Below are 15,310 nucleotides of genomic sequence, written 5' to 3'. Positions count from 1 at the left end.
CCTGCCCTCATTCGAGGCACCAAGGGCGTGTGGAACCACGCGTTACCCATAACACCACCAGTGCTCTCCACGAGGCGCCTTTATTTACGACACGCGCGATTGGAAACGAAAGTGTACAAACAGATAATGTGGCCAGCACATTACAGGTGGGGTAATAAAGTCATAAAGCTACTCTTTCGACAAATGGGCTGATGATTTGGTGCTGGTTCAATACCATAACAGCTCTGCCGTTCCAATGAGCTGGGCTTCGTTTGCCTTAGAGAGAATATGTCTGTGGAGGTACAGGGTACGTGCTAAGGGAGCCTGTCAAACACAGGGGTGAGACGCGCTGGCGGTCGCCTGGGCAATAAACGGCACCCGGAGAAAGTGGGATATTGCTGTTGTCGCTGGCAGCCTGATACTGTGCTGGCAGCCATGGACTGCTGCTACCCCACCAGACAGCAGCGGGACAGCGCACCGCCGGAGCATCGCTTGCTCAGGGCAGTCTCTGAACTTGAACCGCAGCAGCTGCTGCCAGCCACAATTTTGGGGCGCCTACAAGGGTGCGTGTACAGCTGCTGAGCAGGGGACAGAAGCGTCCCGCCTGGTGCTGGTGTGCTCCTTCAGAGGGAAGGGGGGGAGTGGGGAAAGAAGGCCAATGTTGGGACATACCGGCAGAGCGGGAGAGGAAAGAGGAGGGGAGCTGCTGAACCACATGGCTGCGCGCCACGCAGTAGGAAACAGTCTCCTCAGCTACCATAGTTACAAAGCCTACTGAAGCGGCAAGAGATCGATATAAAAAGCACACCCACTGGTGAACATTATCCCCAATAAGAAACCACATACATTCCCAAACTATAATACTTCTCACTTAAAGTAGCAAAGAGATTTAAAGTACGTTGTAGTACTGGCTGCTCCTCTGATCCCTCATGTAGTCAGTCTTCCTTTTCCTGATGTCAGAAGATTCTGAGGGAGGAACAATTAGGCAACACATGCACCTTGCCATTTTTAAGGTGCAAGAGTGCGTCTGCTCAGATGCTTTGAAAGTCTCTGTTCAGTCAGCTATATTGGCATTTTGTTCAAATCTTTTGGCATGTTTTCATCTTCAGAGCAGCTTTCTTCACATTCTGCAGGTGTGAAGATTAAGGAAAATTCCTTGTTCATGGGGCAAGCTCCTCCTGCTTTGCTTCAATGAAGGAAATATATAACTTATGTTAATGTCATCCTCTTTCCTTGCAAGAATTTCAGGTTGAGCAGGGATACCACACTCGCAGCATGAGGCGTCTGTAATTCAGCTTTGTTCTAACATCCAAAATTACAAGCTTTCACCATCTGCTTTAGAAGTACCTAAGAAGAAAGATTATATGAAAAACAAAACAGATTCATTAGTCAGGGTTACTGTTGAAAAACAAATAGTAGAGGCAACTGCTGACCTCAGAAATTGAGTGGGTAAAAATTATGCTGAACTGTTTCAGCAAAGCCAGCAGATCTGGAAACAGTTTTAGTCTTCCTGTAGCAATTTTAAAACAATAAAGATTAAATGAATCAAAAAGATTCAAAACTGGCGAAAGGAAATTAATTCAATCCTCTTTATCCACAAAGCAGGCATGTTGCAGAAAGCAGCAACAACGGCTTTCCTACCAATGATCCTCAACACTGTTCTGTCTCCACTGCCTGTTCAGTCTTCAGTCTCTCTGAAGGTCCCTCAAGAGCAAACTGCAGCTGTGGTTTCAGTTGTTTCTGTTTACGGCTACCATGGCCATAGAAGTGAAATACCTAAGTAAAACTGTCTTAGAAAGTCTGCCGTAACACTGAGACATTAATTAGAGAATGTTTGAATGGATACCTGCGTTGTGTATACCATCAAATATCTCTAGTCTTCCAGTGGACTGGCTTCCTTTTCTTCTCTAATCTTCAGATTCTCCTTTTCTCTACTGTTATAGAAAAAGGAAAAAAAAGAAAAAAAACCAAATCAGCATCAGACATTCTGAGCAGCAGAGTCACCTTCTGAGTTACTTGTAACATACATAACATATAAAAAGAAGTGCTATGATAAGAGAACAAGCATGCTAGATGGGTGGTGAACACAGTGTCAGGTTCGCGGAGGAAAGAACAAAGTGATTGTCTGCCAGCTACCACCACAACAGCTGGATCCTTCTCTGAGTGAGGAGCCACTGTGAAGGGCAAGAGTGAAATAAGGACTCCAAAGCTTGTTCATCCTGGGGCTCTGTTCTGACTGCAAGTAAGCAGCCAATTATTGCTAATCATGCTGGCTGTTTTGCATTGTAGATGCTTAGTGTAGGGTCCAAGTCAATGATTCAGAATAGCTATAGAGGTACATTTGACAAGCTTTCCCAGAAGACTTTCTCCCTCTCTCTCCTCTGTCCTTACAGTTCAGTGTCTGCCACCTTGATCCTCTTCTCTTGCGCTTTCTTCTGATGGTGTCGACAGATAATCACAACTGTCACCACAATGATCATCAGAACACAAGCAGACCCAATGGCCACCGCCAGGAAGTGGATTTCTGAGAAATGCACTGCACAGAGAGAAACAGATAAATGAACAAGAAGGACACACAGAGGGCTCTTGATATGTGGCTGAGAACATGTATTCGTGACTATAACCTTCTCTCAGGCTCCTTTTTTCCTTGTATCCATTAACTACCCTCATGCTTTCTCTTTATAATCCCTTTTCTTCTATGTATTTTCCCAAATGTGGAGGAAGACCTGCCAATGCTTCGCACTGGCTAAATTCACATGACCTCTGGTGGGGTTCTTGGCCTCTCACCTTTCTGCACAACTCTGAGTCGCACTTCACCAATTGTGCCATCAACATCTGGTGGGTTCTTCACCTGGCAGGTGAATGTCCCATTGTCAGTGGGCTGCAAGTTCCAGATAACGATGGAAACATCATTACGCTCAATATTCCCATCCCAGGTGACTCGTTCTTTAAACCGCCCAGCAGATAGCTTGTAGGGCTCCTTCAGGTAATAAAATACCTACAAGAAAGAAAGGAATCTGTCATTCCTACGCACTGTGCGGTGTTTGTGATAGAAGCAGCATGTGGAGGTGGAGTGGCACCGGCTGAGGCACATGGCCGAAGCTGAAGAGAGAGCTGTGTTGGCCCAGTCACTCTCAGATGAACTCTGAGGCCATTTCAAAAGACGGTGCCTTGTGCATTTCAGCTGTGCTTGCCCATTCATACCCACACCTGGAATTTTTGCAGTCACTGGGCCTTGGGACTGGTTTGTTTGGGCAAGTGTGCATCAATGAAATGGAGTGTAAAGGTCTCACTCACTGGCTCATGAGAGCTCAGGTCCTCAGGCTGGAAGTTCCACGTCACTGACAGGTGCTGGCTAATAGGGCTGCTGCTGGAAAAGGTGCATTTTAACCGCAGGTTAGTGCCGTTCACAGCATCCACTTCCTTGGAAGTGTAAACTTCCACAGCTGCCGCAGGCCACAGTGCTGCAGGGAAAACAGCAGGGGTTAGAGGTAAAGAAAGCTGCTGTCTAGGAGTAAGCTCATCACTTTTCCTTATCTGCATTTAGTCTATGCAGGAGCCTGCCTTATCCCTGTCAATGTTTAACCTGACAGTCACAAGCACACAGATGTAATTACACTGAGGGAGGTGATCCTGTGTATGCAGAGATCACCTGCGCTTCATGGATTTTGTCAGCTGATGTGCAAGCTGCGCAGTGCTGGTTTTGAGGGACTTTGCAGTCGTCTGAACTGCTGGTACAGTGCTTGCCTTGTAATTTTGTGGCTGCACAGTTACACTTACAGATCTGATAACTGGTTGAGAAAGGACCACTGAGAAGGGCTTGTCTATAGGGATAATAGACTTTGGGGGGGAAATGTCTCTCTTCAGGCATGAGCAAACTTGACATCTAGGAGGTGCAATGCTGTTGTAAATGCCACCCCTCCTTAAATATACACTTGCTCCTGACTGGCACCGAAGATATCATATAACTTTTCATGTGCTTGTCCTGGTCACATTTTCACAAGCAATTACATTCTACTGCACTTAACTGCCCAAGCAGATTTCTTCAGAAAAGCGGTCCTGCCCTTTCAATGAGCACTGCTGAGCCCCAGTAAACAATTGCTATTTCCTGTGCTAGAACTTTCCTTTATATGCTTTGTATTATCAGCCTGAGTGTCCTGCACACCATGGTGAAAACTGCTCTTATTGATGTAAGAAGTGCCTGTTAGAAGGTTAATAGCCCAGCTGGACAACTACAGTCAAATATAGTAAGGCTGAGGAACTCTACAGGAAATCCTCAAGGTAAATCTGTAAGCATTTGCTTGTCAAAGAAACATCCTCTGTTAACCAAACCACCACAGCTGTCTTTTTAAAAATAAGTTAGCATCGCTAAGTTGGTGCTACCCTGAAAGAGACACAATCAGCAAGAGAGAGCATCAAGACACAGAAAGAAGAAAAATGAAAAATAGGAAAACCAAAGGGTTGCTGGTGAAGATGCCTCACGCCTGAGCCCCGGTTGTCCTCTGGCTTGTTCTGCCACTCCAGACCGAGTTCAATCACTCTGGCAGATTGGTGCTGCCAAAACTGTGGTGCTCTAAGTGCTCACTTTTTTCCCCACAATCGCAGAGTTGCTTGCCTGACTGCTTTAGCTCTCCGAGTTAGTTAGCGGGTTAGTTTCTGCAAAACAGCAAGGCTGAGCTGAAAATCTTGCTGCTGCTGAAAGGGACAGTCCTCCCTGTTCCCTATCATGTGCTCCCATTAGCTTCCTTTTCCTCACTGGTCAGACTAACCCAGCAGAAAAAGAAAATATTCACTGTCACTTTAGGAAGATGACTTAACACATGCCAGTGTGATTCAGGCAAAGAAAAGTTTATCTGGGGTTGTAAAATATGGCTTCATAACAAAGACAATCCATACCTTTCCTGTATTTGAAAAGAATTTATAATGAAAGATTTCCTTGCCAAATAATTTTTCTCAAAGGAGAAAATATTTGAAATGCCAAAACATTGAAGGTGTTCACATTTGAAAAACTTCATTGGCAGAGATCATGTTACTCATCCAAAGATTCGGTGTCAAATCTTTTCTTTTTAAAATCTCTTAAAAGAACAAGTGTGGGAAATAAGTGTAAAATACTTTTTTCAACATAGATTACCAAGCGTATCCATGTGCTGATGCATTTGGGAAAGGAGGACATGGTGTTCTTAGATTCCAGCTATATTGATACAAGCCACTGAAAATTCAAGCGAGTTTATTGTTGGTCTGGAATCGTTGCTGTGTGAAGGATCTAAACCCAGTGCTGCCTAACAATCTCGGATTGTCTAGTAACAAAGATAGTGAAAAAAACATCTAGGAGTAAAGTCCAGATTCCTGGCAGGAAAGGAAAAGATGTGTAACCAGAGCTGAGAATGAGATCAGTGTTCTTCTTCCGCTTGAACACACCTAAACCTGTTTGTTGAAGAAACTCAATCACTTCGCGTCACTTGCAGTGAACCCTGGACCGAAAGAATCACAGCAATCGTCTACAACAAGTATCTGAGACTGCCTTAAGTCGCTGCCTTAATGAGGACGATAATTAAGGGATCAGAAGAGGAAAGTCAAGATGGCAACTGAGGCCAGACAGTACCAGGTTTCCTTACCTTGGAGCTGTACCCCAAAGAAGAGGACAGCACCCAGCCAGTTGGGGCCATGCATCAGGAAGACAAGTCCGTACTCCACAGGTTGAGCAGTACCAGAAAGAGAAATTTGTTTCAAGTTCTCAATAACCTGATGAAAGATGAGTTTCTCAAAGCGTTCCCAGCACAGCGGAGCAAATTCCTTTCTCTCAGCTTGGCCTGCAAGGCAATGTGTGTATTCCTTCTTGCTTGAGTCAGAGAGCACTCCCTGCCCTTGCACTGAAAGGCAAGGTGTGGCCAGCACAGCTCGCTTTTGTGTGCAAAACAGGGAGGTTTTCCAGGTAAGATTAATTTCTTCTGCCTCCCATATTCCTTTGCTCTCTTGTGTTGCAATCATCCCTCCTCCCAGCTTCTACCTGAAACCACTCCCCTCTTGTGGGAGGTAATTTTGCTCCTAAAAGAAAATTTGCCTGAAGGTGTTTGTAGATAGCCCGAAGGAATGAAAGCCATTTGTTTAGCACAATCCTGCAAACGATCCAAAAAAAGCAAGCCAAAATAGCTGTGGCAGCAGTGTGGGCACATATCCAGAGGATGGAAGTGTTCTACTGAAACAGATACCTACAGTAAAGGGATCATTATAATGCTACTTGGTTGCAGCCATCCCGGAGAACTGCATTAACTGGGGCTTGTAAAGTTCTTGGAAAAGTCGAGAGACAATTACATTGGACACAAGTCCAGCCGGATGGTAGTCCAGGCACAGCTGGGGAAACCCCACCGTGTTCAACAAGCAGCACAAGGTAGTAGAGAAACTCAGTGTGACACAAAATATTTTCCTGGTGGCACGTGGCAGCTGTGAGAGCATGAAACTGAGTTGTGCACGTGTGTCGGCAAAATAAGGATGTTTGCATTTGAAGACCATAAATCACTTTAACAGCAGAACCTGCTGCTGGCTGTGGCTGTGTTTGTGTCTGGTCCGTGGTCTCGTTCCAAGAAGTCATCCCAGGTTATGAGCTTTCGTTGTGACTGATTCTAATTTTCCTTGCAGTAGTGCCAAGGCAGGGACGGGGAGGGTGCCCTAGCCTCGGGGTGTTTTGAAGGGCTCCCTGCAGCCTAGAGCTAATGAGCAGAGTGAGGGCACTCTTGCTGTGCAGCAGTGTGGGCTCCGCTGGGATGTTTTGGATTACCTGGGATGCACTGAGAGGATATCAGAACTGGCCAGAACAAGGTTTTGGTGGAAAGAGGACAGCAGCAGGGCTCTCTGACTTCCTGCTAATGAGCAACTGTGTGAATGGACATCTCTCCTCCTATTTGCTGCTATTAACATCCTTGTGGCAATTTCTGTGGAGAATACTGAATTATTTTTAACTTTTAAACTTCAAGTTACAAATTTGGCAATGTAAAAAAAGCACTGAGGCCATCAGTCTCATGGATTGCTCACAGAACAGCACAGACACTTATGTCTCTGCTCGTAGCTCTGAGATACCAGATATCCCTATTTTCATGGGAATGATTTGGCCCTGTGTTAACCCTTCATCACTGCATCTCCCCAGATTTCCACTCAGTTACTATTCCAAAACATCATCTCCATTTCTTTCATTGCCGACATAAATATTTATTAGGCTGGGGTTTTGTTCAGATTTTGTTTCAAGTATCTGTAAAGCAGTGCTCAGCAGTCAATTTGCTGCCGCCTCCTAAGATATTTCTGCACAGCAGCAACTTCTTATCCTCAGGCAGCCCATGCAGAGTCCAGTAGGACAAGTACGTTTCTTGCTGCAACTGCCCTTTGGCTGCTTGGGCCACATAGCAACACTACTGGCTCTCACTTGAGACTACATTTGTGTAACAACACGCAGGACTGGGAAGAGGGTCTGTTCCGATCTTTACCTGCAGACCTTCAACATCTTGCTTCAAAACGTGCTGACTCCAGCTGTTAAGAGAAGACCATGTCCCTGCACTCTTACTAGTAACCTAAATTCTCTGATGTTTCATTTTGAAACAGAAGTAAGTAAAAGAAAGACCCGACAGCTAAAGAGAGAACCTTGATAAATGAAATAGGGCCCACCACATTGTGATTAGCCATGACATTAAATGGTGAGCTCCTGGCAAGGAGCAAGATGCCAACTCCATCCTTCCAGGCATCTGGAGAGGCATCCTTTGAGACGTGTGTGGCAGGTGCAGAAATGCAGAGCACCCTCCTGGGAGGAGGGAGCCTTGGCTGCCTTTGCAATGTCTGCTTTGGGCGCGAGCCCTCAAATCCCCACTGTTCTCCCAACTGTATGAGCAGCGCTGCCGCCTCTGTAGGCTTCAAGTGGACTGAAATGGAAAGACAGTAGGCTTCCCCTCTGTCCATGCCAGCATCGCTGCTGGAAGCAAAGCTTGGAAAGGCCCCTGGCCCAGTCCCGTGGAGGTGTGGAGGTCTTTGCCCGCCTCAAGTGCAAGCTGGGCAAGAGCAGGCTCCCTTGCTGAGGCAGGCAGGCGGGAGCCCTCTGTGGTGCGAGCAGGGGACACCGTAGGGGCAGGAGCCTCCTCTAGTGGAGCCAGGCTGCTGTGCCCCAGCTTGGCAAGCCCAAGGGAAGGCACAGCACCAGCGACTTCAAACGCGTAGACGTGGCACTTCAGGACGTGGTTTAGTGGGCATGGTGGTGTTGACGGTTAGACCTGATGATCTTAAAGGTCTTTTCCAACCTAAACGATTCTATGATTCTCTGACTTCTTGCAACAGGTGCTGCAAGGCCTTCATCCAGGTGGGCCCATGGCAGAGGTGACTGAGCCCAGGGTCTGGACATCTCCTGGCTGTGCGTGGAAGGAGGTCTCGGGCTTTCGGGATGCCTTCGCTATGCCATGTTCCCTTCTCTTTTTGGCAGCTCATGAGACAGAGGCTTTCTCCAAACAGCCTTAGCCTTCCCCCTAGCATTTACCTTTCGTGAGGGCTGCTAGACTGCTAAGTAGACAGACATAAATGTGCTTTACAGAAATAAAGCTGATTTTATTGTAGGTGCAATTTGTAACATGACTACAAATGCTGCATGAAAATGTAGAATTGCTTCTGCAGTCTTATACAGAAACTGAGGAGAAACAGCAACACAAACAAGTGAAGCAAGTTCCCTGCTAACGGAAAAGCATGTCCTCGAGTAGCTGTCGGGAGCAGAGCATTAGCTTTAGGTCAGAGGTGTGCAGCAGGGGTTGCTGTGCTTTGCCACCACTTTTGCTGCACTCCTCGCTGTCAGTATGTATGCAGAGGTGAGTCCAGATGAGGAGCTGGCAAACACCACTCTTGAAGAGGCAGCAGGAATTAATGATGTGTTGTGTTAGAGCAAAATAACAAAAGTAGAGCCCAGGTTGCATCATCAGTGACTAAAACCCCCAGGTTTTACAGCCTGGCACTTACAGGCTTATCTCTGCTGGCCATGCAGTGTCTCTAGGTGCTGAGCTTCTCATAGCATTTCTGGTTCCTCTGTTTATTCCCTCCTATGTTAAGTTGCTTGCAGTAGTTGACCTTCAGAAACACTGGCTTTGAAAAGTTTTTGGGAAGGTCCTGATAGCAAAGCTAATCCAGGCTCATTTAGCTCTCCTGCTGCTCCTAGGCCAGTTACCACAGTTTCTCCTGAGACTTGAACTGGGCTGGTGCAGAGCAGCCACCCCTTGCTGTCAGTGACGTTCTGTGAGGAGGTTTTGAGCCTCCGCACTTCCTGACATGGGCTTATTTTATCATATGTGTTCTGTGTCTTTCTTGGCTGCTTGCAGGTTTCACTGGAAACAGTGAGTCTCCCCAGCACTGCTCAGTTCATTGCTGTACACAATTCTGGGAAAAAAATCTTGGGCCTCTTTCTTGTGAGTGAGAACTTGAAAAGCTGGTGTGTTCTTTCTTCCCTTGCAGCCAGCCACAGGGATGCCAATCTGATGTGGTAGAGAAGAGCAAGAGAAGGAGGAACACAAGGATGAGGTTGGAGCAGTCCTTGCCTCTCCTGGGACTCCTGCTGTGTGTGGGTGAGTACAGCTGGCCAGAAGCCTGTGGGGACCGGCAGGGTGGCTCCCCAGGGGCTGCAAAGGAGAAAGCATAGGGGCATGTGCCTGGTTTTGCAAAGTACCTGCAGCCACATCTCCTGCAACCGGCACGTACAGTGCCTATGGAGCTGCTGCTCTCCAGAGCAAGTGTTCCACTCAGGGTGCAGGTTGCAGGGACAGAGAAACAGGAATCCAACCCTCTGAGGCTAGAGAAAAGAAGCTAAGGTCCCTAGTCAAATTTTGCTTGCTAGCTGATCCACTAAGGCACCCGGGCTCCAAACTTCATGCAGCAGGGCTGGAGCTTGATGCACTGCCTTCTGCAGCAGTGTGAACTATAAGATTCTGTGCTTTTAATTTTATTTTTATGCTTTATTCATGCACTTTTCTTAAACTGTTTTGTGATTGTGGGTAAATAACTTCAGTTCAGACTCCCTGTGATATCATGGGAGTGGTAGCAATATCCATGTTACCAGTTTGAACAGACCAGCATTTAGAAAGCTGGTTTAGGATGAAGTACAGAGTATCTGTAAAGACTATAAAGAAGCTGGTAACTATGAGAGATAAGTTTGAAAGACAATTAAAAGATACTACAATAAGGCTACAGCTACTCTGCCAATGTGCTGCAAATACCAACTGCTATTCTTTGAGAAGATTGAAAACATTTGGTTTAGCAATGGCCTGCTCTTTTTTTCAAATTTAAATTCATCTTATATAAAGAAAAAAGCATCAGATCACGTTCTCTCCAGCCAAGTCCTATGCCTGTAGAATTTCAAATCTACAATTTTGTTACAAGTAACTCCTATTGTAAAGCAAACGTTACCTGGGATGAGACAACAGCGCTGAACACATGAATACAGGTTATTACTTTATGATGTTACTTTCTATCAACAAATGTCTTTAAAGCAAATAACAAGTCTGATTCAAACCTCCTAAAAACTGTTTCTATAATAATCCAGCTCCAGAGACTTCAATGGAGCTACTTGTTTCCTGCCAAGAGAGAAAAATCACATAGATAACTGTTCTACAGTGTTAATTCAAGAGTCAAGGTCCAATCCTCCAGCGAGTACACTTTTGCAGAGGACAGTGGTTCTTACTGCAGAAACCAGGCATGATTTTCCAGGTTTTGGTCCATGATTATAAAGTAAAATTGTTGGGTGTGCAGCTTGCAATAACCCTTTTTCTAAACTGGGTCAGAAAATTATGCAGATTTCCATTCTGCGTCAGTCCATGTTAAAAATGGCTGCCAAAGGAAAAGACTTCATTTCAAAACAACATCCCATCTCAGCTAACAGAATGCTTCTAATACCTTTAGTAGAAATACAGGAGTATAAACATTTTTTTCAAACAGCTGAGTTCAGAAAGGAGATCCTTGAAGTAGGAAGGGTGTATGATACCAGTAGCTAAATTACTTACCACTTATTATTCTTTCTTTTGTAGTCGGCACCGCAGCTCAGGAGGGTAAGTGTATTTTACTGGCATTCTTAACTATTTAGTGTGATAAAAAGACAAACTACACCTCACAAGTGAGAAATATTTGAATTCTGCACATATTGTAGGATAGGAAAAATTCCCTGTTCATTAATTGTTACTGATCTCACTGATTTGAAAAATTGGCCATCATGAATTGTCTCTAATTATTGCTAGTGAACTCCAAGCCAGGTTGGGCATTTTCAAACAGCAACAAGCAGTAAGGTAATAGCAGGCTGATTCGTTAACACTTATTATTCTCTCCTTTGCAGAGAATACCGAACCAGTAGAGAGTAAGTGTATTTTACCAGCATTCCTAACTATTTAGTGTGATATAAAGACTCCAGATGCCTCACAGGTGAGGACTAAAAGGCAGACACAAATATTTGAGTTCAAGCAGTATTTTAGGAGGAAAAAATTTTCTGTGTGTTAGTTGCTACTGTCATCACTGATCAGAAAAATCAGCTATAATGAGTTGCCCCTAATTACTGTTAATGGTCTCCAAGAGAATAGCAGGCAGCCAGGCTCTCTGACATAAAGTTGAACACTCTATGATAGTATTTTGATACTGTTCAGTGTTGCAAAGAAGACACATACACAGAGAATTTACATTACACCATAAAATCAAAGATTTTGCAGCGCAAACTGTCATGGCGGGATCAAGGGTGGGCAGGGAAGCCTGCTCAGAAGTTGTTTGTAATGCTAGTTTCCTTTCTCCTTGGCCTATCTTCCAATAAAGAATTCCTGGTGGAGATTTCTGGAACCACGGTGACAATCACATGTCCCTTGACTGCAGACCGCATAAGCTGGAAGTTAACAGGGATGAAAGATGGCAGCAGTGAGAAGAAGTACGTTATAGAGAACCACGACAGCTCTCCTACCAACGTGAGTTGTTCGGGAGATGGAAAGACGTATGAAATGTACCTGAATGCCAGAGGTGAGTGAAAAAGCACTCAGTCTATGGGCTAAAGATAAAGTCTACACATTTCAGTGACAGATGTTAGAAGCTGAGGCCTGATTTTCAGTGCTGCTGGGCTGGGTGAAGGCGACTCTGCTGAGGCCCTTCCCACTCTGTGTGGGCAGTAAAAGAGTGCAAGAATACACTTTTGGCAAGAGGAATCTCCCTGCTCTCTACTCCTTTCCCTTCTGCTGTTCTCAAGCTGGTTGCGTGTCAATGGTTCCCACATTCCACACAGTGCACAAGCTTCTTTTATACCACTTCTGCCATGCTACAAAGCAAGAGTAATGTCTGTCACAAAGGCCAGAGGCATTTCTTATCTTGCAGAGTGGAAACCTCCCATCTGGAGCACACAGCCTGATTTCTGTGACCCATCAGCCAGGGGGAGTTCACCCCCCATCCCCGCCAACAGAGTGATTTAAGCCTCTGAGCCATTTGAAATTTGGGCAGCTGCTCTGCATTCAGGACTTAAGAGTCCAGCATAGGCAGAGGAAGGTAATGATCTAGGGGATATTTTGCACCCTCTGGCTCAGACCATGCCAACAGCAGAGGATAGCACAGAAGGCTGCACGCAGCAGCCCCCTGGCTGTGTCTGTTTGCAGACTGAAATGGCGGGGCGGATGGAATGGCCTGTGCTGTCCCCCTTCACTTCTGTTTGCTCTTTTCTCCTTCCTACCCAGAACTGTATCTTTTCTGCTAGCACTAAGGAGATGAGTGAGGCCTGGACTTTCCTTGCTGGAAAGGAAGGGTGCCTATCTCTGAGCACCTTCACCTCTCCTTCTGGCAGTGTGCACAAACTGTGAGGAGCTGGATGCCTTGGCCGTGACAGGGATCATCACTGCGGACCTTCTCATTACCTTTGGGGTGCTGATTCTGGTCTATTACTTCAGCAAAAACAGGAAGGGGAGAGCAAGCGCTGGCGCTGGTAGTCGGCCACGAGGTAAGAGCCATTTCAGGCGTCTCTGCTCTCCATGATGTCCACTAAGCAGTAAATTAAACACTTGCCCCTGCTGAGTGATGGAGCATCCTCTGTTCCCCCCAAGCCTCCAAGACCTCGCCAAACAACACTCCTGCTTGCCACATCTGTTGCTCCAGGCTGCCTTCTTTTATGGGATGGGTGCAGCTGCCGTGTTGTGTCAAAGGCTTCCTGCCCATAGGAAACCATTTCACAGGCTGTTGTGCAGCAGCACTGAGTCTGTGCTGAAGCAAACACTGTACGGAAGATGCTCAGCTTGCAAGTGTTGCTGCAAACCCAGCCTGGCCCCGGCCCATTCAGCTCCTGTCTCAGGAAATCAACGACCAAGAATTAGGCCTACACACAGAACACGTGATTAGAAATCATGGTGTTATTAAAACTATAAATTTGAATTTCTGGCTTCTGAGGCCATGGTTTGGTGACCCAGTGGGTCCAGCAGTGGGGCTCATGGGTTATAAATGCCAGGATAAAGTGATGCAGCGTGCTGTCCTGACGATGCTGGTTCACATTTATTCGTGAAGTGTTGATGGTGACTTTTTTACCAGGAGACTGCCTGTCAGACAAGCACCATGGGTGCTCACCAGCCAGGCTTTGTGCAGATCAGGCATTGCCGCTTTTCCCCTAGCCTCCACAAAGCTGATATAAATCTTTCAGCAAGTCTAAATTCCCTGTTGTGTGCTTAGTGTGCATGTTGTGTGCTGGGTTCAACAGAAATGCGAAGATACGCTCATGCCTGTGCAGCTTGCTGAGGCAGAGGAGCGTAGATCTGGTATCCATATTGTGGAGCTGTAGCCTGGGCCTGTGCTTATGGGGCCTTCTTGTTTTCAAGTATTTCTTCACAACCAGGAAAGCTAGAAATTCACCCTTTCTAAAAGAAAGCTGATTTCTTCCTAAATGATCATAAGCCTCCTGCCTGCAGCAGTTGGGTCTTTAAAAGTTCTAAGCTCATGATAAAACCTTGTGAGTTGACTCATGGTACGCGTTCCCCTGAGATCATCTCTGTGAAAGTTCCTCATGCTGTGTTATAGGAATCACCACCAAGGATGACCTCTCTTTGCCTCTATTGCAGGTCAGAAGATGCAGCGTCCTCCCCCCGTTCCAAACCCGGACTATGAGGTATGGAGTACCTGCATTTTTTCCATCTCTCTTTGCTGATTGGGGAGGGATAGCCAGAGCTGGTAATCTGTAGCATATGCCCTTCTTGCTCCTTTGAAGAAGCATCCAGTCCGCTCAACCTCCAAGCTTTCCTGGGAGCAGAGGAAAAAGGCAGCAAAGGTGGAGCCCCTTCTCCTGGTGCTGCCACAGGGAGTCAGGAGCAGAACTGCAGCTTCCTGTGCACCATGCACACTCGCAGAGCAGCACTACGCCTGCTCTCTCTGTTCTGTTTTTTCCTTCACGTATTGTGTGGGCCAAGACCCTGCTGTTGTTTGAAGGTGTGTTAATGAGGATTCCCAAACTAACATCTCTGCTGTTCCCACAGCCCATCCGGAAAGGCCAGCGGGAAGTGTATGCAGGCCTGGAATCCAGGGGCTTCTGAAATTCCCACGGATGACAGTCTGGAAAACAGCAACAGAAGGGCTAAGCACTTCTGCCCAGCTCAGTACTGGTTCTCTGCAGGCCTGCTGAGGTCCAGGTGTTTTGGGGTAAGCCTACACAGGACAGGCACCCTGCTGCCATCCGCTGTCCCACCCTGCTGTGTTCCTTCAGCCTTCAGTTTGACATTAGGGAAAAGAAACAAATGAGCATGTTAGCAAGAGAAATATTCCTTCTCATTAAAGGACTGCAGCCTCATGCATGGTTCCTGGCCTCCTTTTCCCTCGCACTTCTCTCTTGGCTCCAGTTGCATGCTCTGGTTCTCCTTCCCATTTAATTTCTGCCCCAAGTGCCTCCAACTTGCTCCCTGTGCCTCCCTGGGTAGCTAGTGGGCAAAGAGTGGCTCCTTCTCAGAGTGACTGGCTCTGACCTTGTCCTGCTCTCATGTTCAAAGCCTGTCTTCATTTTGCTGCCCAGGACTGTAACAAAAGAAACAGAGAGGCAGTCAGCATATTAAAAATAAAATGGTACATTTTCATAGAAAAGCCACTGCATTGAATGAAAATATTTCAGTCAAAAAGACAAGTTTTCCTTCAAAAAAAGTGAGAAGCACTTCTACCAGTACATGCAGACGGACCTGCCCATCCCCAGCCCTTCTTCTGTAGGACATGAGTGGGGCTGAGTACCACTTTGCATCCAGCAATCACTATGTTTCAGACCTTCAGCAGAACCTGCTCAGAGGGTCATATGAAGATTTGGTGCCTTCCCAAGCCATCTGAAAGCCTCCTATTAGGAAATTTA

At 46.3% G+C, this 15,310-nt stretch overlaps 2 protein-coding genes across 2 annotated transcripts; one reads left to right on the top strand and one right to left on the bottom strand.

Moving 5' to 3' along the window:
* Positions 1 to 68: 68 nt before the first annotated feature.
* Positions 69 to 5,867, bottom strand: LOC142034917 (myelin protein zero-like protein 2). The gene is made up of 6 exons (XM_075036744.1): positions 5,595 to 5,867; positions 3,277 to 3,443; positions 2,767 to 2,977; positions 2,371 to 2,515; positions 1,826 to 1,913; positions 69 to 1,326 (listed from the first exon to the last, which is right to left on the bottom strand). The coding sequence occupies exons 1-5, from the start codon at positions 5,647 to 5,649 to the stop codon at positions 1,853 to 1,855; spliced, it is 639 nt and encodes a 212-aa protein (XP_074892845.1). The 5' UTR covers positions 5,650 to 5,867; the 3' UTR covers positions 69 to 1,326; positions 1,826 to 1,852.
* A 3,397-nt stretch (positions 5,868 to 9,264) lies between these two features.
* On the top strand, positions 9,265 to 14,856 carry CD3E (CD3 epsilon subunit of T-cell receptor complex). The gene is made up of 7 exons (XM_075036743.1): positions 9,265 to 9,329; positions 9,448 to 9,557; positions 11,013 to 11,033; positions 11,782 to 11,979; positions 12,788 to 12,940; positions 14,046 to 14,092; positions 14,457 to 14,856. The coding sequence occupies exons 1-7, from the start codon at positions 9,265 to 9,267 to the stop codon at positions 14,511 to 14,513; spliced, it is 651 nt and encodes a 216-aa protein (XP_074892844.1). The 3' UTR covers positions 14,514 to 14,856.
* The last annotated feature ends 454 nt before the right edge of the window (positions 14,857 to 15,310 follow it).

The sequence above is a fragment of the Buteo buteo genome, chromosome 9, assembly GCF_964188355.1.
Source record: "Buteo buteo chromosome 9, bButBut1.hap1.1, whole genome shotgun sequence".
Classification (NCBI taxonomy): Eukaryota; Metazoa; Chordata; class Aves; order Accipitriformes; family Accipitridae; genus Buteo; species Buteo buteo.
This window is presented reverse-complemented; position numbering and strand designations above follow the sequence as displayed.